Source organism: Ursus americanus, chromosome 2 (genome assembly GCF_024610735.1).
Source record: "Ursus americanus isolate L20-20 chromosome 2, mUrsAme1.1.p, whole genome shotgun sequence".
Classification (NCBI taxonomy): Eukaryota; Metazoa; Chordata; class Mammalia; order Carnivora; family Ursidae; genus Ursus; species Ursus americanus.
Genome location: NC_142128.1, coordinates 28627271 through 28651888, shown reverse-complemented (window position 1 = coordinate 28651888; position 24618 = coordinate 28627271). Strand labels below are relative to the sequence as shown.

Here is a 24618-nt window from a genome sequence, read left to right as displayed (position 1 = left end):
AAACTGCAAATCTATACCCATTGAACAATAACTCTATTCTCCCCTTCCTCAGCCCCTGGCAACCACCATTCTACTTTCTATCTCCATGATATCTGACTCCTCTAAATACCTCGTGTAACTGGAATCACACCGTAACCATCTATTTGTGTCTGGTTTATTTCACTTAGCAGCATGCTCTCAGGGTTCATCCATGTTGTAACACATTGCAGAATGCCCTTCCTTTTTAAGGCTGAATAGTATTCCATTGTATGGAGAGACCATGTTTTGCTTATCCATTCATCCTAACCCACTTATTTTTAGTCTGATATCTTTTTAGAGTCAGCTGGAGTTAATTTTTTAAATTTAAATTCAATTAATTAACATATAATGTATTATTTGTTTCAGGGGGTACAGGTCTGTGATTCATCAGTCTTATATAACACCCAGCGCTCATGACAACACATACCCTCCCCAATGTCCATCACCCATTTTTTAATGAAGGCATTTAAGGCTGTACATTTATTTCTACCAAAACTTACAAGTTTTGATATGTCGTACTCTCACAGTTATTCAGCTCTAAATATTTTATGATTTTCATTCTTATGTTCTGTTTTGCTCATGGGCTACTTAGAAGTTGATTATTTTTTAAGATTTTATTTATTTATTTGACACAGAGAGGCAGCGAGAGAGGGAACACAAGCAGGGGGAGTGGGAGAGGAAGAAGCAGGCTCCCAGCAGAGGAGTCCGATGTGGGGCTTGATCCCAGAACGCCGGGATCACACCCTGAGCTGAAGGCAGACGCTTAACGACTGAGCCACCCAGGCACCCCTAGAAGTTGATTATTGATAATTTTTTTTAAAAGATTGATCCATTCATTTTGAGAGAGAGAAGGAGTGCGTGTATGGGGGGAGGGGTAGAGGGAGAGAATCCTCAACCAGACCCCCTGCTGAGTGCGGAGGCCAGATGCGAGTTCAATCCCTTGACCCTGAGATCACAACCTGAGCTGAAACCAAGAGCTGGATGCTCAAATGACTGAGCCACACAGGTGTCCCCATTGATAATAACTTTAAAAGGACATTTACTACCAGTGGCTAAATAATTTTCTTAAACAGCTAGGCTATTTTACACTTCCACAAACCAACTGGATACCAAAAATTGCCCCAGATGATATCTTAAAAGCAACAACAAACAACTCATATCCTATAGCGTCTTTCCCGCCCCTCCTGCCATACAAAACACTAGTGTAAGGAGTCAGTATAATAGAGAGGCTAAGTCTGGATTCAATTGCTGACCAGGCCACTTGGTAAGTGTGGGACTCGGAGCAAATCGTCTTTAACACCTCAGTTTCATCCTCTGTAAAACAAGGCCGACAAAATAGTATCTGTTTCACACAGTTATCAGGAAGTGATCACTCCTGGTCCATCACTAGCCATCACTCCATAAACTCTTACTAATTTTTATCAATCTAGCTGCAGATTTTACTTTGTACTTTTAAAGCTGCCACGCTGTGTTACTAAGACAAACCTCTGAGTTTCTGGAAAGTAGAGACCCGTGTTCCAAACAGCTGTGCTTTAACTGTGTCCAAAATATGTCCATGTCCCTCTCAAGTTCACGCAAACACCTACAGAGTTGACACAGGGCACCTGCCTAACAGGACTGTCCCATCTCATATTCTAGTTACACGCGGAGAAGCAAACCCCAGACATTCTGACAAAAATGCACTCGACCAAGCCCAGAACCCCACAGATTCAAGTCCACACGCAGGCTTCTGCACACTCCCCACCAAAGATGGATCCATCGCCCACAGCTAGAGATGCGCTCACCAATCCCACTCAAAACCCCAGCAGCCCGCTGGCAGATCACAAGCAGCTCAGAGTGCCCTGGCAAAGCATTACCATCGGCTCCAACACGAGCAGGGGCCTTGTTTTTCACTTCCTTTGGTTGGTTCTATTTTAGTTGTTGTTTGTGTTGTTCTTAGAGTTATCATCTGCCCCTCTTTCTCTCTACCCAACCCCCAAACCCCCCCTCCCGCCTCCATTGCGCATGCGCCCTGCATCCCTCCCCCCTGCTGGGTACCAGTCGGCGCTCCCCGGCCCTGGCAGCGGAAGAGATGGAGCAGCGTCACGAGCGCCCGGCCCCTTAAAACGCTGCTGGCTGGAGCCGCCTCCCTCCCTGCATCCCGCGGCGGGGATGGAGTAAAGGGGGACCCGTCGACCTGCCCGCGGGGATCAGCGATGGAGTTAAAGCAATCTTTGTCCACCCATCTGGAAACCGAGAAGCCTCTGAGGCGCTATGGGGCGGTGGAGGAGACGGCGTGGACAGCGGAGGGACTGGGGAGAAGTGAGTACTCGGCTGGAAGGGGGGGGACAGTTGGGGATCCGTGCGCCGGAGCCCGTGGTCGTGGGAGCGCGGGGATCGCGGGGAGCGGACCAAGGGGAGCGCCCCCGCAGCGGGGCTTTCGGCGCTGGGGGGATGCGCAGCGCTGCGCAGCGACGCGCTCTCCCGCGAACCTTTTGTTAAGGGGGACCCTCCAGGCTGGGCATCACCGGGAGGCTCGGGAAATCGCGAGGCAGCAAGCCGGGAGCCCGGGGTGGACTCTGTAGTCCCGGATCCGTAAGCTCGCAGCTGGTCTTGGAAAGTAAGGTCTTTCCCTGCAGCCAAGAGAGGAGAGTCGGTTCTCCGCCCGGGATGCGCTAGGACGCTGAAGCGGTTGGACCATCCTGGAAAGCGCCCACGTCCCTGTAGAGGGGGGAGTGTCCGCCGGGTTTCCGCCGTGTTTCTCCCCCAGCGCGAGGTTCAGGGCACACCAGAAATTCCCAGCGTTTCTTCCCCCGCCTTCTCCTAGGTCGCGGGTGGGAGGGAAAGGGTTAGGGGAAGGTTAACCCTGTGCACACCCTTCTCCTTTCTCCCTTGACTCATTCAGTCTTTGGTTTGGTATAATCCTAGAAGGCACTTCTGAAACGGGCCGACTTTACCTGCTGAATCTCTCTATGATATTTAGGTGTCAACAGTGTTTACAGATAAACGAAGGATTTTTGTTTTTCAATGAATAACAGTGGTTAAACCTCCTGCTTTCAGTATAGAGGCAGCCGCAAGGGCTCCAAGGGTCACCAGCCCTCCCTGCAAAGCCAGGGCGCTTCGTGGTGCCCCTGCCTTTGCATGGCTCCCCTAGCACGGTGCCTCCTGCCGGGCTGGGAAGGGCCTCTCACCCTTCTCAAGGACCCCTCCTTGGCTCTAGGTAATCACGCTCAGCACCAATCCCAGAGCTATGGACCAAAGTATTGTGAATGTGCTCTTTTTTGTCTTGACCTGGTAGAAGATAGTGTGTGTGCATGTGTGTGTGTATGCGTGTGTATGTGTATGCGCTCTTTCTCCACACCTGTTATTACAAATTCAGAAAATCTTCCTAGAATGGCTCAACTGTGTTCTGGTTCTCAAGGGTTCAAGTTGAAATCACAATCAAATGTCTTAGCTCTGCACCCACAGTGCTCCCAACCTTTTTCCTTCTCTTTCTCCTTTTAAAATCTGGGTCCTTCCTCCTGTTTCCTCCTTTCAAACCCCTTGGCTTTGGTGCTTTGGCATGACACCAGGACTCAGGGTCTCTGATTCCTACAAGCTCAGATTAATCCCCACAATGGCTGCCTCGTATTGATGGATGGCCAGGCACCAGGTCCTGTGCTAAGAACTTTGAATGCATCATCTCATTCAGTCCCCACAGCCACCCGCCGAGGTGAATACTGTGACTCCCCTTCCACAGCTGGAAAGACCTGGGCTTGCTAGGAGCTGTGACAGGCAAGCTTCAAAGACAGGATTTGAACCCAGAGCCCCTCTCTGCTTTTAACAGGAATGTTTATTGCTTTCACAGTTTCAGGAAGCGCTCTCAATCTGTTGAGAGAGGCTGAGAACACATCTAAATACGTGGCCACCCTGTTGGTCTCTGGAGCCCCCAGTGGCCTTGAAAGAATGCCGGGTCCTTGCACAGTACAAGCTGTGCTCTGGGTTGGAATGCTGGCTCTGCCCCTCGCCGGCTATGGGACTGACTTGAGGCACGTTTCTAAGCCTTACTCTGCCTCTGTTCTCTGAAATGCAGACGATAATAGGACCTACCTTAGAGCTCCACTGCAAAAACTCAGTAAGAAGGTGTATGTCGAGCTCAGAGTAAGTGCTCAGTACGTGTTGGCTGCTTCAATTATTTTATTACTGCATGTGTAGAAGTAGTAGGTTCCAGCCTTCCACCTTCGCAAGGCACCGCATAAAGCAACCCTCTGGACTCAAACTGCCGTGTTGGTCATTTCCCTAATAATTCTCTTGCAGCTTTTTATCTTCTCGCCATTTTATTAGGACAGTTTTCAAACGTACAGGAAAATCGCACCAAACACCTACTTTATAGCATTTTAGCTCCTGAAATTTTTATCCTTCTGAGTCTTAGGCTGCAAACTGTTAAAAGCCTGGCAGAAAGGCTTTCTCATCTTCTCTGTTCCAAGCCATCAAAGACTCTGACTTTTGCTTCCTATTCACATACAAGACCACAGTTTCTGATCTCCTTCTGCATGGATCCCTAAATCTGCTTCCCCCCCCCATTCAAACTTGAAATATTCTTAAAGCACTGATCCAGAGTCTCCCTTTTGAATCTTAAGTCTCAGATTGTTACCTTTAGAAAGCTTTGATCTCTGGACTTTTGTTTGCAACCTGACCTTTTTTTTTTTAAGTCTTTTTTTTTTTTTTTTAAGATTATTTTAGAGAGAGAGAGCATGAGCTGGAGGGGCAGAGGGAGAGGGAGAGAGAATCTCCAGCAGACTCCACACCTGGTGCAGAGCCTGACGCAGGGCTCAGCCCCACAACCCCAAGGTCATGACCTGAGCCCAAACCAAGAGTCAGACACCTAACCAACTGCGCCACCCAGTGCCCCCTGACCTTTTTTGATCCAAGTGGTTTTTTGAACTCCGCCTCAACTTCCCTGGGATCTGCGGATTCATATACTAACATGTGGGACCTCCATTTATTTCTTAATGAAGTGTGAAAATTAGTGCTTTTGAGTCTACGGAATAACAACTGCCAAGCCAAGGAAAGTTGTAATGCATGAAATGCTGGAGGCAAAAAAAAAAAAAAAAGAGGCCCATTAAAAATAAACCATGCTTGGAGGTCCTGGCTGGCTTGGTTGGTAGACCATGAGACTCTTGATCTCAGGGTCGGGGTTCGAGCCCCACATTGGGCATAGAGATTACTTTAGAAATAAATAAAAATTTTAAAAAAAGAAGACATACTTTAACATCTACCTATATTTAAATATTTTAGGTTAAACACTGAGTGTGTTACTTAAAAAGAATTTTTTTTAAAAAATTTATTTATTTGACAGAGAAAGAGAAAGCGCACAAGCAGGGGGAGAGGCAGAGGGAGAGGGAGAAGCAGACTCCCCGCTCAGCAGGGATCCCTACATGGGGCTCTATCCCAGGACCCCGAGATCATGACTTAAGCCGAAGGCAAACTCTTAACCGACTGAGCCACCCAGGCACCACTTAAAAAGAATTAAAAGGGGGGGGATTACAGAACCGGTCATTTTCAGTGTAAGTTGTATTAACTATTATCTTCAATTTTAACTATAGTTTTTAGATGGAAGATTCATATAGTACAGTAGCAAAGAGTGGGAGTTTTGAAATCAGGGTAAATGGGTCCAAACCAGCACTAATACTTTGTTGCTATGTTACCGTGGGAAATTCTTGAACCTCTCTGCGTGTCAGTTATCTCATCTGTAAAATGGGGATATGTTGGTTTGAGACCTTGGGAGCTTCCCCAGGGTGAAATTCAAAACTAGCCCCCCACACAGAAAGGAAGGAAGGTGAGGCCACGAAGAGTCAGGTGGTCCACCTGGATAGCTGGCAGGTGTAATAAGCAAGGAAATTTACAGATGGCTGCAAGACGAGTAGATCTCCATACCTGACTGCCAGAGTCTTAAAAAGTTTTTATGGAGGCCTGAACAGGGTTCAGTCTTGTGTATTTCCAGATGGTCTCGGTAACACCTTACTCTTTCAAGGCTGTGCCCTTGGAACGGCTCCCGCTGTGAAAATGCTTGCACATATCAAAGACAAAGGAGGCGGCAAGGAGTCTCCAGTTGCTGGGGGACCAGCTGTTGGGTCAGATAGCAGTCATGTCCTCTCCGTAACCTCCCCCAACAGGATAATCAGAATGACCACTTCAGGCTGTCAGGAGGATTAAATGAGATAATGTATATAATGCATTTAGCACAGAGCCTGGCACACTTTAAGTGCCTAAATAGTGCTGAATGGTTGTCACAATAGGACTTAAGTGGATGGTGCCCGACAACATGGGAGAAGGTTATTCCGGGCCCACCAGTCAGTTCTTGTGTATATTGCTTTGTAAATTGCAGATAATGATGGTGTATACACCACGTTCCTCCCCGTGGGAATGTATGGCGGAATAGCTTTTGAACCCTTGCAAAACACCTGGTATTTTCTCCTTTGAGAAGGATTCCAAGCAATTGCTCCCAACCATCCATCCACCTTAGACAGCATTTTCCCACTAGCAGTGATTTGGTTTTCTTTGTTTTTTCTTCTTTTTACTCAGTTGGAAAATGGATAGTGACATTTCAGTGTGGTTAGATATATAAAAATATTGCTTTCAACCAACTGTAATTAATTGAGGGAGACACAAAGACAAGGTGACTTTTGAAAAAGCGTGGAGCTTTTGTCGTGGAGCAGTTGTCTGTGGTCATAGCCGTTTCACGATAGGTTTGCACGGACCCTAAAGGATGATCAAGATTTTGGACAGGGGAAATGCAGGGTGTGTGTGGGGTGGCGGGTTAGGAGAGGCGTGGGGGGGGGGGGCGGCAGCACAGCGGGGAGGAAATGCCCCTAGAGGTAAAAGCCCTGGCAAAGCACAGAGGTAGAAATAAATGTGCTGAGAAGGGGGATTGGACTGAAGCGGAAAGCTCCACCACCAGGAGAGGTGACAATTATTTAAAAGTCCAGGGGTGTGTGCTGACTAGCAAGCAGATCAGTCCACTGGCCAATGTTTCAGGTATAAACAGTGTGGAGGAGGAAATAAGACGGATTGCCAGCGATCCACATAATCGATTCTTGGCAAAGGTTTGTGTTCCTTTCATCTGTCTGAAAAGCTATGCTAATTTCATTATCTCAATTTTATTTTGTCCTGGCATTATTTCTTTTTTTGAATGTACAGAATAGTAGGTGCACTTTATTAAAAATTGAAATTCATCTGAAATATAGAAAGTGAAAAATGACCATAATCTGCTTCCCCCTGCCCCTCCCCCACGTATTCATTCAATAAAGAGGTATCGAGAGTTTTCTAAGTGCCAGGAAGTGTTCTAGGGGCTGCGGATACAGTGTTGAGCAAGGCAGACAAGGTTCCTGCCCACGGGGAGCTTCTATTCAGGGAAGTGAAGGCGTCAGATAATACGTAGGCAAACAAATAATGTAGCTCAAATGCTAAGTGTTACATGGGAATTAGTAGGGGTGGGGTAGTTCCCATCTGGTGGCCCAGAAATGCTTCTCTAAGAAGGTGACATTTTGCCAGTAAATGTCAGGGATCAAACGCAAAAGTCCTTGCTGTGTTAGAGGAAGAGACAGAAGGCCAAGGTGGCTGGCACCCAGAGAGTCAGGGAAGAGAATGGAGATGAATTAGAGAGAAGCCAGACTGGGTAGGGACTTGTAGGTGTGGGTACAAAAAAAAAAAAAAAAAAAGTAAAGATTTTATTTCTCTTACAGAAGAAGCTACTGCCGAGTGTTAAGCAGGAGACTAACATGAGCTGGGTTTTGTTTTTAAAAGGTCACATAGGCTCCTGGATGGAGAATGAGACTTCAGTGGGCACGTGACAATCAATGTAATTAACCTTTGCGGTGGGCCTGTTCTTTCTGAATCAATCCCACTGATAAGTGGTAGGAATTTCTGTGAGTGTGAAACGTGTGACAAGGGGCAGGGGCAGCTTGGGCGTCTTGTGGGAGACCAAGGTCCGGGTTCAGATTGCGGAAACGTGACCGTTTCTGCTCTATGCTGGATGGAGAGCGGATTGTGTAACTTACTGGAGGAATTATTATAGCAGGAACGTGAAGATTATGAACATGATTGTATCTCATATGCACTTAGAACAAACCCAATTATTTATGTTTCTCTGTGTTCGTACTGTTGTTTCCTTGCTTTAAATTTATTTGAGAGAGAGTGAGAGAGCACAAGCAGGGGGGAGGCCAGAGGGAGAGGGAGAAGCAGGCTGCCCGCAGAGCAGGGAGCCCCATGATCACGACCTGAGCCGAAGGCAGATGCTAAACTGACTGAGCCACCCAGGTGCCCCTGTTGTTCCATTTCTGCAAGCATTTCCTTCTTACGTGTTAATTGAAGGAAAAAACTATTTGTGCCTCTTCTTGCTCTCTGATTAGTTATTAAAGACTTATTAATAATAATAGTAGTTAATGAGTTCTAGCTGTGAATTTGAGCTTATTAAATTCTCATAACAACCCTATTAAGTCAGCTGAATTCTCACTCCCCTTTTACTGAGGGGGACATCGGGGCTTCGGGAGGAGTTGAGAAACTTCCTGAAGGTCCTGAAGCTGGTATGTGGCAGAGCCGGAGAGCCTGGATTCTGGCCCTCTGTGACCGTAAATGTTCCTCGCCCGTGTCTGTTATGCCTAGCATAGATGCTGCAGAGAATAGAGATGAGATATGACACAGCCTCTACCCTTAAGGAGCTTCCAGATTTGGGGAGCGTGGAGACACAGAAGTAAAGAACAGCATCATAATATGTAATACCAGTTAACAAGAAACGAACGTGAAATGAAGGGACCGTGGGGAAATGAGAGAAAGGAGAGCTCTGTTCTTCCTGGGGGACCCCAGTGTGACAGCAAAGAGGAGTGTTTGCACCGGGCCTGAAGGCTAAGCAGGGTTTCCATAGGTTGCTAGTGGAGAGAAGTACATTTTGGTGAGCTGCCCAGCCCCATGCAGGGAGGTGGGGATCCCTAAGGCCAGGGTCCCTAAGGCTAGGTTGTTTTAGGTTTTTTTGTTTGTTTGTTTGTTTTCTTTTTTTCTTTTTCCTGTCTCTTCCCCATTGGCTCTCGAGTCCTGGGACTCAGGGTCTGTCTGTCTGGCTTACGGGTGTGAATCATCCGTTATCTGGATGAGCCTGTGGGTTGGAGACCGGCACAGGCAGACGCTAATAGCACAGCCGCTCAGACCAGCACTCACAAAGCTCCCCCAAGGATGCTGCCCGTGCTTCAGAGGCACAGAGAGGAAAAGACCCAGACCCCATCCTTAAGGAGTTCTCAGGCTGTCTGTGTTCCAGGCCTCCCTCTGCTGCTCCTCACCTCGTGATCTTGGGCCAGTCGCCTACCTCCCCTAGACCTCAATTTCCTCCCCTGAAAAATGGAAATGTACCGAATGCTGCTGAACCGTATGTGGCTAAGATGGCATATTTTACATTATGTGTATTTTGAGGGATGGTTCTGGGGTCTGGGAGAGGAAGAGGTTCTTGAAGTAGCCTGAAAAGATGAACAGTATTTCATTACTGATTGTGAGGAACAGCATTCCAGGCAGAGGGAACAGCATATGTGAAGACACACACATGAAGCAGCACGTGTGACCAGGGAACTGTAAATGTATGAGCAAATGCTTGCTAGGCTCTGAATGCACGAGGGAGACAAGATCAGAGCAGAAGGTGAGTGCACTTTGGAGCCCAGGGTAAGTCCACGGAAGGCTGGACGTAGAAGGCTCAGCTCCCCATTGAGACAAAACTTTCCTGCAGGGTCCAAGTGGGGCACCTAAGGACCAGACTCGTTTGTTTGAATGAACCAGAGTCAGACTTATTAATAATTATTTTTTTCTTAAAATGCCTCTACACAAAGGGATGGTTAAAGGAGAAAAAAACAATTATTCTAAGGGAAGTAGAGGGGAATGATTATAAAGACAACACGCACAGACTTCCGACGTGCCTGCCCTGTGCTCGTGTTTATATACATGCTCTCATTCGCTCCTTATAAAACACCCTATGATGGGAGGTACGTGGAGATATTTATTGCATTTTACAGATGAGGAAATTGGGACTCAGGGAGGTTAAGCCATTGCCTAAGGTCACTCTGCCAATAAACGGCAGAGCTGGAACTCGAACCCAAGCCTGGGTGCCTTAGTCCTGCTGCCTTCCTGAGCTCCTGGGAGTGGCTGGGGCTCCCATTCATTCAGCCGGTAAGGTCAGTTAGTGTTTCTAGTACATCTTCGTGTTTCTTAGTACTGCTTCTGAAAGACTTCTTGGGCAACAGAGGGGCCGATCCGTGCTGTGTTTGAGAGCGGATGCTCTGCCTACATTTGATTCCTGGCTTTATCCCTCCTAAGCTGTGTGACCCTGGACTGCTTACTTAACCTCTCTGAAGTTCAGTCTCCTCTATAAAATGGAGCTACTCACAGGACCTGCCTCATATGGTAACGGAGAAGATCCCAAGAGAAACTATGTGAAGGCCTTTGGCACAGAGCCTGGTGGTCTTGGGAAATGGGGGGATGGTGTTGATAGAACAGGACATAAAGTGGGCCTGAACTGGGTACATTCAGACAACTGGAGAGAAAGAGAGAATGAGGGACGTCAAAGTGGGTGGACCAGCCTCAGGAAAGAATGCAGTTGATAAAGCGGATGGCGACTGCTGGAGTCATGCATGAACTTGGCTGCCCCGGGAGGAGTACTGAGGTGTGAGGTGGGTTGAACAGGGTCACTACACTCGGCCAGAGGAAACGTGACAGGTGTCCAGAGCAGGACAAGGGATAGAGGTAAAGAAAGTAGCATTTTAGGAAGACTTGTCTGGTGGTGGTTGCACCCTGGATGGAAGGACAGGGAAGCTGGAGGGTTCTGGAATCTTCTGGTCATGAGGTCGTCGAGGCTAGGGTCCAAAGCAGTGGCAGGGGGTGGGGAGGAAGGGGTGAATGAGATATCCTGAAGGGAGAAGACCTTAGTAGTTGATTACAGATAGGAAAGAAGGAGGGTCTTCTAAGAGCCGCAGTGTGGTAGGCAGGGAATAACAGTATGGTTTAGTCAGGGGGTCTTAGGAATTAAATACACTGGGATCTGTGCTGCCCACTCTCACTTTCAGCAGGGTTTTAAGAGGTGCAGGGAGGGGTGCCTGAGTGGCTCAGTGAGTTAAGCACCTGTCTTCGGCTTAGGTCATGATCTCGGGGTCCTGGGATCAAGCCCCACATTGGGCTCCCCGTTCAGCGGGGAGTCTGCTTCTCCCTCTCCCTCTGCCCCTCACTCCTGCTTGTTCTCTCTCTTAAATAAATAAATAAATAAAATCTTAAAAAAAAAAAGATCTTCTTGATTTCATCTCAGGTCACAATCTCAGGGTTGTGAGATGGAGCCTGGCATCAGGCTCCTTGCTGAGCATGGAGCCTGCTTGAGATTCTCTCTCTCTCTCTCTCTCCCCCTCTCCCCACCCTCCCCCTGCTCTCCTGCCTCTCTCAAAGACACCCCAAAACCACAACAACAAAACCCCAAGAAGCAAAGAAACCCAAATGGTAATAAGAATGTCTAGATTCCATAATATCCAAATTGGGAAATGACCACAATTCTGTGCATTTGAAATTCCCGGACAGGTAAGCCATTCAATCACCTATTTGCCCATCCATCCATTCATTCCCTCATCCATTCAATGACATATTTATTGCTGGCCTCTTCTATGCCAGTTATTGTGCTAAGCTCTTGAGAATACAGTAGCGTTTTGAGTAAGAGGTTTACAGTCCCTCCCTTCAAAGTGATTTAAGGTCTACTAGTAAAAATAGAACTACCATATGATCCAGCAATCCCACTTCTGGGTATATATTTGAAGGAAATGAAAACAAGATATTGAAGAGCTATCAGCACTCCTGTGTTCACTGCAGCATTATTCACAACAGCCAAGATATGGAAACAACCTAAATGTCCACGGACGGATGAATGGATGGAGAAGGTGTGGTGTATGCAATGCAGTATTATTCAACCAGGAGAAAGAAGGAAGTCCCGCTATTTTACATTTGAGACAACGGATGGTCCTTGGGGCATTATGCTAAGTAAATAAATCAGACATCGAAAGACAGATACTGCATGATATCACTTACATGTGGAATCGAAAAAAAAAAGAAAAAAGAAAAAGCCAAGCTCATGGAAATGCAGCAGAGAAGTGGTTGCCAGGGGCCGGAGGATGAGGGAAAGAGACAGAGAGGTTGGTAAAAAGGGTATAAGCATCAGTTGTAAGATGAATAAGGTCTGAGGACCTAATGCAAAACCTGGTGACTACAGTTGATAACACTGTAGCATATAATTGAAATTTGCTAAGATTGTGGAACTCAAGTCTTCTCTCACATGCGCACACACCAGATCAATAGGTAGGGTGATGGGTGTGTTAATCACTAGGTGATAGGAGTTCTTTCACAGTGTGTCCCCATAACGAACCACCATGATGTCCACTTTGAAGATCTTACGATATCGTCAGTCAGTTAGACCTCAACCAAGCTAAGGAAAGGGGGTCTACAGGGAGCAGTCCCTGTTTCCAGCGGTGTCGAACCAAAGGGCCAAGACATGGTGCTGTCCGTCTTAGTCCTTTGGAAACAGGATTCAGGTCAGTTTGCTGACCCATTGTGCTCTTAGCGAAATGTTGTCCAGAGATGAATTCGGTTGTTTTGCTCTATGCATATTTTGAAGGCCCTTGAGAAGATGAGTCCTAATAGGGTCAAACCGCGTTTTATGGGCAAATCCAAGTGCAGTGATGTGATCCTGTCTTCTTGTGAGAAGAAGGATCGCAGAAACCCTGGGTGTCATAGTCGCGCCTCAGGGCTGAATGCCCGACATCTATCACACTGGCCAGCACTTAGAAGTCTCTCATTCAATCAATAGTTGCCGAATTAGATGGCTGTTAACCCACGAAGACTGAGGTGCAAAGGATTTAATCATATTCTGCAAACCTTTGAAATCATCGAACTAAAGAATAAGGCTAGCTGGAGTCTCGGTCAGAATCACCCGCCCATCTCCTGGTTTAGACAGTTTGCTGCCAATGCTGCAGTTAGGTGAGCACCCTTGCTTTTCTGCTTCCAGGGAAAGAGGCAAGATCTTCAGATCAGATACAGAGTAAGAGGAATAGGCACTGGGTCCTGGTTCCTGGGAGGTGGTGCTGTACTCACCATGTCATGATGGGTGTAGGCTTGGCTGGGTGCTTTACGCACGAGTCACAGCACCTTGACTATAAGATGTCACAGGGGCGGGACACATGGTTCAGGGTCACTCACAGCTCTTCAACGGCAGAAACAACCCCAGCATGGCCACGTTAAATATACTGGGCCATTAAAAGGCCTTTTAATTTCACGCAGAGAACACAGTCATCTTAGACGCCGCTGGTGGAACTGTTTTGAGCGTTGCAGGCTTTTTGGAAAGCAACCGGATAACATCTATTAAAATTTAAAATGCTCGTATGCTTTGACCTAGCAGTCCCGACTCCTGGGACTCTGTCCAACAGAAATAAAACACCAGCATACAAAAACATATGTGCAAAAAATAAAAAAAACTGGACACAAAATGAAGGCCCATCAGTAGAAGGAGAGTTGAAGAAATTACTGTTCATCCATTGATCAATGTTCTGAAGCTATTAAAAAGGAAATAAGCGGCGATGATAGTTGTCTTAGAGGTATGATGGAGGGAGGAAAAGGAGATCCAGGAAATGTATGTAACAGGATCTCATTTCTGTACAACAAAATTCTCTATGTCTCTGTCTCTGCCTGCCTGTCTGTGTCTATAGCACGTACAATATATCGCATGCGTGTGCGTGCACGTGCCCGCATGTGATCTTATTAGTAGGAGAAAAACATGGAAGGACGCATAATAAGTTGCGGCCATAGGCTACGTGGGGGGGGGGATTGGAGACAGGATGATGGGAGGGAAGAAAGAGGAGGTGGCAGCCGTCAGGCAAGGAAAAAAGAAAATTAAAGAACTACTTCCCTGGGCGGGGGGGGAGTCCTCTGATAAAATTATCACACTTAGATATTTGTGTTAGGCTACACATTGGTGGGACGGGGGAAGAGGCATCCTAACTTCAGAAAGGTTAAAATGTGCTGGGGAAGGTGGGTCTCAGAATCGGAGGGAGAGAATTTCATCTGACTTAATCCTCGCCGCAATCCTATAAAGATAAAGCAGTGTGTGTGTGTGTGTGTGTGTGTGTGTGTGTGTGTGTACACACAAATATATATCCAGGAGCAGAGGGATGGAAATCTTGCCCCATTAGTCAATAGAGAAGGGATTTGAGTCTCTGGACTCTCTGGTTAAGAAGTTCATGCCTTTTCCCCCTACAATTATTTGTAAACATCCAAGTATATTAAATTCCACTGGAATTTCATATTTTTTAAAAAAGGAAAGGCATCTGCAATAGTTTGTGGAGCTCTATTTTAAGAATCTGGGTCATCACAGGGTGGGCCATGTTCCTTTAGATCTTCTCTCTTTGTGCTTCCCAGTTTCCCCTGGTGCCCAGGGCTGAGAAATGAAACCACTCACTCCCCATAGTCCCGGTCTCAGAGACAAATTTGGGCAATAGGCGATAATCAGCAGAAGAGGAGACCTACCAGGCTTTCCTTAATTCCTGTTTTGCTTCCTGTCTTTCCTCTGCTCCGGATGCTGTAATTAAAGGCCGTAAGCTAGGTGGCTTATAAAAACCAGAAATTCATTGCTCAGTTTCAGAATGGAAGTCCAAGATCAAGGTACCTGCAGATTCCGTGCCTGCTGAGGAACCCCTGCGTCACAGCCTCTCCCATAGCTGTGTCCTCACATGGCAGAGGGTACGGGGAGTTCTCTGGGGTCTCCTTGATCAGGTCACTAATCCCATTGATAAGAGCTTCATCCTCAAGACCTAATCACCTCCCAAAGGTCCCACCTCCAAATACCATCACCTTGATGGTTAGATTCTTAACATGAATCTGGGGGACGGAGGACATAGGTGTTCAATCTCTAGCATCCTCCTTGGTCCTGGAAGGAATTAAGAGAGCCGAAAGCCCCACTCCAGGGGTCAAATGCTTTTAGCAGGGGGCTCTTAAAAGGCGGCCGTCATTTTGATAAGGAACAAAAATGACTCCCATTTTGGTTCCATTTGGGTCTTCTACACCCAGCACCGCGGGTGAGACCAGTTCACCCAGAGTGTGTTTGCAGCGCTCTGTTCGTGCTGGAGACCGGCCGCCCACCGCTGCAGGATCTGTCCATCCTCATCCTGTTGAAACAGACCTAGGGAAGGCGTCCCCGGAGCACATCCTGGTGGGTAAATCTGGCACAAGCACCATCCATCCGTAAGCCCAGGGCCGCCGGGCTGGGTTCCAAGAGCTAAGAGGTCCGCTTTCCTGGGGATCAGTTCTGCCTTAGAACAGGGGTTTTTTTATTTCCCAAATGCTTAGCCTGGACTAGTTTAGCTTTCTGTGTCTTTCTTCTCAATGGAGATAGAGTTTTTTTTTTTTTTTAACCAAGATAAAACTCACATACCATAAAATTAACCCTTAACCATTTGAAGTGTACAGGACAGCGGCATTTAGTCCGTTCACCGTCTTGTGCAACCTCCACCTCTATCTACTTCCAAGGACCCCTGTACCCATGAAGCAGTCCCTCCCCGCGCACCCCTTCCCCTAGTCCCTGGCCACTACTTTGTGTGTGGATTTACCTATTCCGGATGTTTCATATCAATGGAATTGTGCAGTGTCTAACCTGGCTTCGTTCACTAAGTGTAATGTCGTTGTTTTTTAAGATTTTATTTATTTATCTGACAGAGAGCGAGAGCAAGAGAGAGCACGCACACGAGCAGGGGGAGCGGCAGTCAGAGGGAGAGGGAGAAGCAGACTCCCAGCTGAGCAGGGAGCCCAACGCAGGGCTCAATCCCAGGACCCTGAGATCATGAACTGAGCCAAAGGCAGATGCTTAATGGACTGAGCCACCCAGGCGTCCCCCATTAAATCTCATTACCTCCGTATAGGCCCTGCCTCCAAATACAGTCACATGGCGGTTAAGGCTTTAACATAGGAATCTGGGGGGACAATGGAGCCAATAACAATAGACTTATTATTTAGGAGTGGACATCATGTTTTCACATCATGATGTCTTAAGGCTGGAAGGAAATTTGTGGAGTCCCTTTATCCAGGATTTCTCAACCTTGGCCTTATTGACATTGACATTTGGGGCTGGATCACGCTGCACTGTGGGGGCCGTGCACTGCAGGATGGTCAGCAACGTATCTGGCCTCTGCCCACTAGGTGCCAAAAGTACCACCACCACCACCACCCCCACTCCTGCCCAACTGTGACAACAAAAACGGTCTCCAGACGTTGCCAAATGTTCACTAGAGGGGTGAACTTGTCCCTAGTTGAGACGTGCTGATCGGATCGAATTCTTTTTTGATACAGATACCCTAATTTTGTGGATGCAGAAGAGTCCAAAGGTTTTTTGTTTTTTTTTTTTGTTTGTTTTTTTGAGTCCGAAGATTTTTCTACCCCTTCTCTGTACCTTGATCCCTAGGTTTCTGGCCTCTTCTCCGCAAGCCTCGCTGGTTTCTGTTCACATACACAGAAAACACCGTTGATAAAAACCCTACTGGATGTGCTCGGGAGTAAGCCAAGAGAAACCCTATTACGAGCTCCCTGAACCATAAAGAAATCTCCCCATGCAAAATGGATTCGATTTTCCTCAAGGCATTCCTGCCTGGGAAGATTTCTATTTACTACAAATTGAAGTGAAGAAGCAATTGTCACTTACACTTACAACAAAGAAAATGTTTCAGGTAGATACATAGAAATACTCCTTCAAACAACAGCCCTTAGCTCTGCTACCAAAATGAGGGGATTTATGTCAGCCCAGAGAACAGGGACTGGACGTTTTCTCTGGAAAACTCTGTCCAGGGACTGACAATTTTTATTGCCACCCCCAAAGAATTCACAGACAGTAATGAAAGGGACCAAGAAAACAGCACAACGGATGACAGATGACATCGCCATTCTTGCAAACTGAAATGAGCACTTCATTTGGCCGGATGGGGAGGAGACAGAATACATAGTTCTTTTAATGTTCTTGGATGAATTTCTTAGTGTAGACGTGTAATAAGAAATCAAGTATTCCTGATGATTCAGGTGTCTTCTCCTCTTCATAAGAAAGACTGTATATATGTCTGCCTATTTTTAAAAAAAATTTTGTTATCTTTTTTGTTATGTTCAGTTGGCCACTGTATAGTACATCATTAGTTTCTGATGTAGTGTTCAGTGATTCACTAGTTGCATGTAACACCCAGTGCTCACCACAACACGGGCCTTCCTTAATACCCATCACCCAGTTACCCCATCCCTCCACCCCCCTCCCCTCCAAAACCCTCAGTTTGTTTCCCGGAGTCCACAGCCTCTCATGGTTCATCTCCCTCTCTGATTTCTCCCCCTTCAGATTTCCCTCCCTTCCCGTTGTCCTCCATGCTATTCCTTATGTTCCACGTATGAGTGAAACCATATAATTGTCTTTCTCTGCTTGACTTATTTCACTTAGCATTATCTCCTCCAGTCCTGTCCATGTTGCTGCAAATGTTGGGTAATCGTTCTTTCTGATGGCTGAGTAACATTCCATTGTATATATGGACCATATCTTTATCCGTTCATCTGTTGAAGGGCATCTCGGCTCCTTCCACAGTTTGGCTGTTGTGGCCATTGCTGCTATGAACATTGGGGTACATGTGCCCCTTCTTTTCATTACAGCTGTATCTGTGGGGTAAATACCTAGTGGTGCAATTGCTGGGTCGTAGGGTAGCTCTATTTTTTTTTTAAGATTTTATTTTATTCGACAAAGATAGAGACAGCCAGCGAGAGAGGGAACACAAGCAGGGGGAGTGGGAGAGGAAGAAGCAGGCTCCTAGTGGAGGAGCCTGATGTGGGGCTCGATCCCATAATGCCAGGATCACGCCCTGAGCCGAAGGCAGACGCTTAACCGCTGTGCCACCCAGGCGCCCCTCTATTTTTAATACCTTGAGAAACCTTCGTACTGTTTTCCAGAGTGGTTGTACCAGCTTGCATTTCTCAACAACAGTGTAAGAGGGTTCCCCTTTCTCCACATCCTCACCAACATTTGTTTCCTGTTTTGTAAATTTTTGCCATTCTGACTCATTAAGGTGGTATCTCGTTGTGGTTCAGCCCTTTGTCTGTAATGTCATTTGCAAATATCTTCTCCCATTCCATGGGTTGCCTCTTAGTTTTGTATGGAACCAGAAAAGACCCCAAATCACCAAAGGAATGTTGAAAAACAGGGCTGGGGGCATCACGTTGCCTGACTTCAAGCTATATTACAAAGCTGTGATCAGCATGGTATTGGCACAAAAACAGACACATAAACCAATGGAACAGAGACTCCAGAAATGAACCCTCAACTCTATGGTCAACTAATGTTTGACCAATCAGGAAAAAATATCCAACGGAAAAAAGACAGTCTCTTCAATATGTGGTGCTGGGAAAATTAGACAGCTACATACAGAAGAATGAAACTGGACCATTCCCTTACACCATACACAAAGATAAACTCAAAATGGATGAAAGACCTCAACGTGAGACAGGAATCCATCAAAATCCTAGAGAACATAGGCAGTAACCTCATCGACATCAGCCACAGGAAGTTCTTTCAAGACACGTCTCCAAAGGCAAGGGAAACAAAAGCAAAAATGAACTTGTGGGACTTCATCATGATAAAAAGCTTCTGCACAGCCAAGGAAAGCGTCTGCCTGTTAATGTTCAATGTTTATGATTCTATTGCTTCTACAGAACATAGGATAAAAACTTATTTCTAGAGATCGTCTAGTTCTGTGTGATTCTCAGCTCTGTCTGCACATTAGAAGCCCCTGAGTAGCTTTTGATACAGTTAGCCCACTTCCCCACCTGCTTTTTTTTTTAAAAGATTTATTTACCTATTGGAGAGAGAGAGAGAGTGCGCATGCATGTGTGAGAGCGGCGGTGGGGCGGGGAGAGGGAGAGAGAATCTCAAGCCGACTCTGAGCTGAGTGCAGAGCCTGATGAGGGCCTTGATCTTACAACCCTCCGGTCATGACCTGAGCTGAAATCAAGAGTCAGACGCTTAACCAACTGAGCCACCCAGGCACTGCAAGAGTTTCCTTCCTCATAAAGGACTTCCTCCCCCAGACCGTGGTGGCCAACACCTGAAAACTCTCAGTAAAATAAATTATTAAATCCTAAATTGTAAATCTGTCCTTGCTCTTGGGAGAAACTTCAACCCACGAGTCCTGTTGCCCTAGATCTGCCGTCCATCTCTGAATACAAAAGATACTATTGCTATTATGATCAGCCAACACTATCCAAAAATGTGTCATGGATAGAGAGCTGCCTAACCTGTATCAGGTGGACCAGCCTCTCCATTAACGTAGGTCCTTTTCTGAAACACAATAAACTCTATTTAGAAAAGATAATTGTCCGCTAGCTAATGCATTTCTCAAAGAAACAGCCTGCTTCTCTATGATGATGGGGCATTAGCAGGAGAAATTCACCCATAGTTCTAATGGGGCATAGGGCAAGAGACAAGGCATATTTGAGGGAATACAGAAACACATTAATGTATCTTTCTTTGTTTTTGTTAAAAGATAATTTCCAGGGGTACCAGGGTGGCTCAGTTGGTTGAGCAGCAGACTCTCGATTTCGGAGGAGGTCATGATCTCAGGGTGGTGGGATCGAACCCCCCATCTACATCTGGCTCCACACTCAGTGGGGAGTCTGCTTGAGATTCTCTCTATCTCCCTCTCCCTCTGCCCCTCCCGCCTGCTCACAATGCTCTCTAAAAATAAATCTTTAAAAAAAAAAAGATAATTTTCAGAGAAAGGTAAAATAAGATCTCTATGATATAAAAATAAACACATGTTATGGGGCATCTGGGTGGCTCAGCTGGTTAAGCATCCAACTTTTGATTTCAGCTCAGATCATGATCTCAGGGTTGTGAGTTTGAGCCCCACATTGGGCTCCATGCTAGGCACGGAGCCTACTTAAAATTTTTTTTAAAAAACCCATGCTGAAGATTTTATTCTGCTCAGTCCATGATGCAAACAAGTACCCAATTCAACGGCATCTGAAGATTAGACTAATATATAGGTCAGGAATATTGAAATGAAGGGGTAAACAAAAATAAATCTGAGTTTTCCTTGAAGGAGAGAGAAGTCAGTTGGACATCTACCAGCTGGGTGAGGATTTGCATGTACATGAGAATTATTTTTGCCTTGTTACACTACTACTTGTAAAACAGCTCAAACACAAGGAAGGACTAGAATCAGATAACCTGGAGACGTGACCTCTAGATGCGTAATCTCCCTTCAAAGCATATTTCCCCTTACGCGACCTACGTCCTCTCCTGAAGAGGAAGCAGAGAGAATCCAGGTTCTGAATTAAGCAGCTTTCAGGCACAAAGAAAGCGACCCGTTTTCAAGAGTTAACGGTTAGGAAAATTATCCTTGAGAGCCGAAAATGATTTTTTTTTTTAAAGATTTCATTTATTTATTTGACAGAGAGAGAGACAGCCAGTGAGAGAGGGAACACAAGCAGGGGGAGTGGGAGAGGAAGAAGCAGGCTCCCAGCAGAGGAGCCCGACTCGGGGCTCCATCCCACAACACCGGGATCACGCCCTGAGCCGAAGGCAGCTGCTTAACGACTGAGCCACCCGGGCGCCCCGAAAATGATTTCAAATGAAACCCGGTCCAGGGAAAGTCTGTACTTGTAAATGAGTCCAGAGGGGACTGAAAAATGAGGGAGAGCGAAGTCTATTAATTATCCCGACGTTGATCTCTTGATGCCAAGTATTTTATTGACTTTCAAGCACCATCCGGATGTTCAGCTTGATTGAAGCTGAAAGCGGGTTCAGGGTCATTACCATATATCCTGTGGCTGATATCTACCAACCCTGGCTGGTTAACAATCTTCCTTTCAAAGAAACTGTTAAACACGGAACTGACACAGTAGGAATTCAGGGCGTGTTGGCCGAATTGCATCGAGGTATTTGATTCGTAAGCAACTGAGGCACGTTGCTTCCCTTCCTGAGGAGGTAGGGATACTGGACAAGATGCTCACAAGCTTCTAAAAATGGCCTTGAGAGAGAAATCACTTTGGCCTCTGTGGGATTGGAATCGGGTGTCTCCATTTACAGTATGTACGCAGCTGCCACTTGTATTATCTAAAAATAAAGCAAAGCAGCTTGAAGTTGGCACGTGAGTCAGAACCCCTCGGTGTTCGATTACTTGCTAGCTTGACATACGCGGCTGCTTCATATATAAAGATCTGGAGACTCCACACAGAGGCATATCGGGGGCAGGGTTTAAAGATAGAAACCCGTGCATCCATTTGTCTTTTTGCCACATTTATGAAATCAGCCATCTGGATGCTCGTGGCCCAGTAAAATGATCTCTCGTATGACCAGAGGCCTTTTCTCAAAGGCAGCATTTCCTAAGCCATGTTCTGAGAAAGAGTAGCTGTTAACAGGTTTTCTAAGAAAAAGGGAGGACTCCGGTCCATAAGCTTGGGAATTGCTGGGTGAAATTTAGGGATGCCCATGTCTTGACGGTAGGGATCTTCAGTAGGCTACCCGCACGTTGTCAATTTCCAAGCTGCAAGAGTTGGGCCTTGGAGTGGGTCTCCTGCCCTCTTCTGCCCGCTCTACTGCTGACCAGCATTTTTATCCTCTTCTTTTTGGCTTCTCTCTCCCTTTTCCCCAAACTTCCCATTGCCTGTGACACCAACTACAAATTCCTCTATCATAGATAGATAAATATAGATCTATTTTTTTTTTTTTTGAGAGAGAGAGAGGAAGGAGGAGTAGAGGGACAGAGAGAATCTTAAGCAAGCTCCACACCCAGGGCAGAGCCCAACTCAGGGCTCGATCTCATGACCTGAGCTGAAATCAATTAAGCTGGGCACTTAACTGACAGAGCCTCCCAGGTGTCCCACCTCTACCATTTTTTGTTGGTTGTTCGTATTTTCTTATATATATATTCAAAGATTTATTTATTTGAGTGAGAGTGAGAGCATGAGTGGGGGGAGGGGCACAGAGAGAGAGGGAGAGAGAATCCCAAGCAGGACTACCCTTCAAGCGCGGAGCCCGTCGTGGGGCTGGATCCCACCGCCCCCAGATCGTGACCTGAGCAGAAATCAAGACGCAGACGCTCAACCAACTGAGCCACTCAGGTGCCTCTCGTATTTTTTTTTTTTTAATTTGAGGATGTTACATTCTGCCTGGTTGACCCCACCCTCCTCAATCCACACCTTCTCTCCCTCCCAAGAGAGTTATTTCCCTCTATGCTCTGCAATTCATCTCTGATCTGGGTATCCGTGTCCTTCACATCCACCTCTGTAAAATGGGGATAATACGGACCTACCTCATCACAGTGATCGAGAGCAAGCAGTGAAGGTATTAGCAGAGGGGCATTGAACACAGTGCCCAGCATGTGATAAGGGCTTGATCATAACAACTGTTCTTATTGTCAATGTTGTAGTAACTCCCTTCTTTGTGCTAGGCCACCCTCCTTTCTTGTTGTGTGCTGACGCGCGATCCTACCTTGCCTTCGTAGCCGTCCATTGATCTCCCTGCTTCCGCGGATCCTTTCCTGGGGTGTGCACAGCTGATCCCCACCCCTCCTGTAAAGAAAAATGCAAATGTAGCTCCAAGTTCCCACCCAGATGGTCTCCAAGTCCCACCTACTTAGAAACACAGGTGTTGCTGAGGTTCCAGGCTCACCTCCTCCAGAAGCCCCCGTAATTCCTTCCAGTCTACCTCTTCTTTTGAAAAATCCCTTCCATTGTCTGACCTCCTATTACACCTCCCATCGTGGGTCCTTGATTTGTCTCGCCTCATTAATCCTAAGCTCCCCTAGAGCAGGGACCATGCCTTACCTTTGTTTTAATCTCCCTCTAGCGTTTCGGCCAGGGGTTGGCAGACTTCTCCGGTACTAGATAGTAGACATTTTCCGGGGCTAGATAGTAGATATTTTCGGCTGCGCAGGCCATACGGTCTCTGCGAACACGACTCGTGTCTACTGCTGGGTGCCCACAGCTGCCGCACATGGGAGTGCTCCAATGAATGGGCATGGCCGTCTTCCTTATAAACTTCATTTCTGGATGCCGAAATTTGGATCTCATGTCATTTTCCCACGTCCTGAGATATTCTTCTTTTGATTTTTTTTTTCCAACCATTTAAAAATGTAGAGGCCATTCTTAGCTCCGGAGCCAGAAAAACACTGACAGTGGGCGTCTTTGGCCTGCAGGCTTGTCAACCCCTTGCCTAGACAAATGCCAGGCAGAGAGAAGGCAGTCAGATCCCAAGTGAAGTTTTGTTTTCTGCCGGAGGAGAAAGTTCTGGCTGTTTTGGCTTTGCTCTTAGGCTGGCTTGCTCCCAATCACCCGTGGCAGGTTTTTAGCTCGTAGAGCTTATCCTGGAGGTAAGGAGAGTCCACTGCCAGAGAGAGACGTTGGTGTGGTTTAGTCTTCCTTTTATAGGTGCTCATTTGGGCGCTCTCCACAAACACGAGATAGGATTGTTGACAAGCCAATGGAAATCGACTCTGGATAACTGAGAGGATTTCCAGGTGTGGGAGCAACCCATTGATCAGTGTAAGGGGTTGCAAACAGTTTAAACAATGAAATAGAAGTGAATAGAAAATTTAAGGATGCATCGAAAGTACTAAGGGTAAATATGATTCTGTGCGATTTTTATCTCACTTCTGTTTACATGTGTATGTCTCACTGTGGGTCACATTTATATAAGCTTGCAGAGCACAGAAACTTAAGGAGAAAAAAGGGTTTACTGGAAGCTCGTGGAAATCCTTACAGAATGAAAAAAAGGCTAAATAGCCAGGCTTTTAAAAAGAAGAGGACCCATGAAAACTATAGAGTTGTGGGTACAAAATCCATCCATCCATCCATCCATCCATCCATCCATTCAGGTAGTAGAAAATTCAAGCTGAATCAGCACCCCCTTTCCCGTTTTTCATCCCCTAGACAGCGTGCTAAAGATTCAAACACCCAAGGAGAGGAGCGAGAGAAAAATCTCTGAGTTAACCAGTGTCAGTTCTGTTGCTTGAAAAGAATCCTACCTCCTGTGTGCAAAAACTCCCAAAACGAGAACCTATAAAAAGCACGCCAGACGCTACAAACTTTCCCCACATCCCAGTGCCTCCTCCCAATATTGACCTTTGCAACTACTCTCAGGCAGTGGACCCTCCCCGGTCACGGGACCAGCCCCATTAGCAAACAGTGGCTGCATGGGGGTTGGGGGCAGCCAAGCTGAGGTCAAAGCCAAATGTGTAAGTTGGTCCAGCTCCGTCGGTACCCAAGCCTGGGCTAAGAAGGGTGTGGAGTCTTGATTGCCAGTCCCAGCAGACAGCATTCCATGAGGGAGAAAGAATCTTAAAAATAGAACGGAGGTGCATGGTCAGGGAAAGGACAATGGCTGTTGCAGAGCAAAATCCCTCCAGCCCTCTACTGATGACCACTCAGCGAGGTTGTTTTTCCCTCTCCAATAAAAATAACTAGCTTTTTTATTCTGATAATAAAAGGGTTAATGCTCATAATTTTTTTTTCCCTAGAATCATCAGTTTATTATGAGAGGATATAACTCAGGAAGAGCGGATGGAAGAG

At 46.5% G+C, this 24618-nt stretch overlaps 1 protein-coding gene across 1 annotated transcript in view; it reads left to right on the top strand.

Moving 5' to 3' along the window:
- The first annotated feature begins 2074 nt into the window (after positions 1-2074).
- Positions 2075-24618, top strand: part of BMERB1 (bMERB domain containing 1) — a 107513-nt gene continuing 84969 nt past the window's right edge. Inside the window, exon 1 of the mRNA XM_045776093.2 lies at positions 2075-2319. Within this exon, the coding sequence (XP_045632049.1) occupies positions 2214-2319 (106 nt within the window). The 5' untranslated portion in view covers positions 2075-2213. The remainder of the gene's footprint in view (positions 2320-24618) is intronic.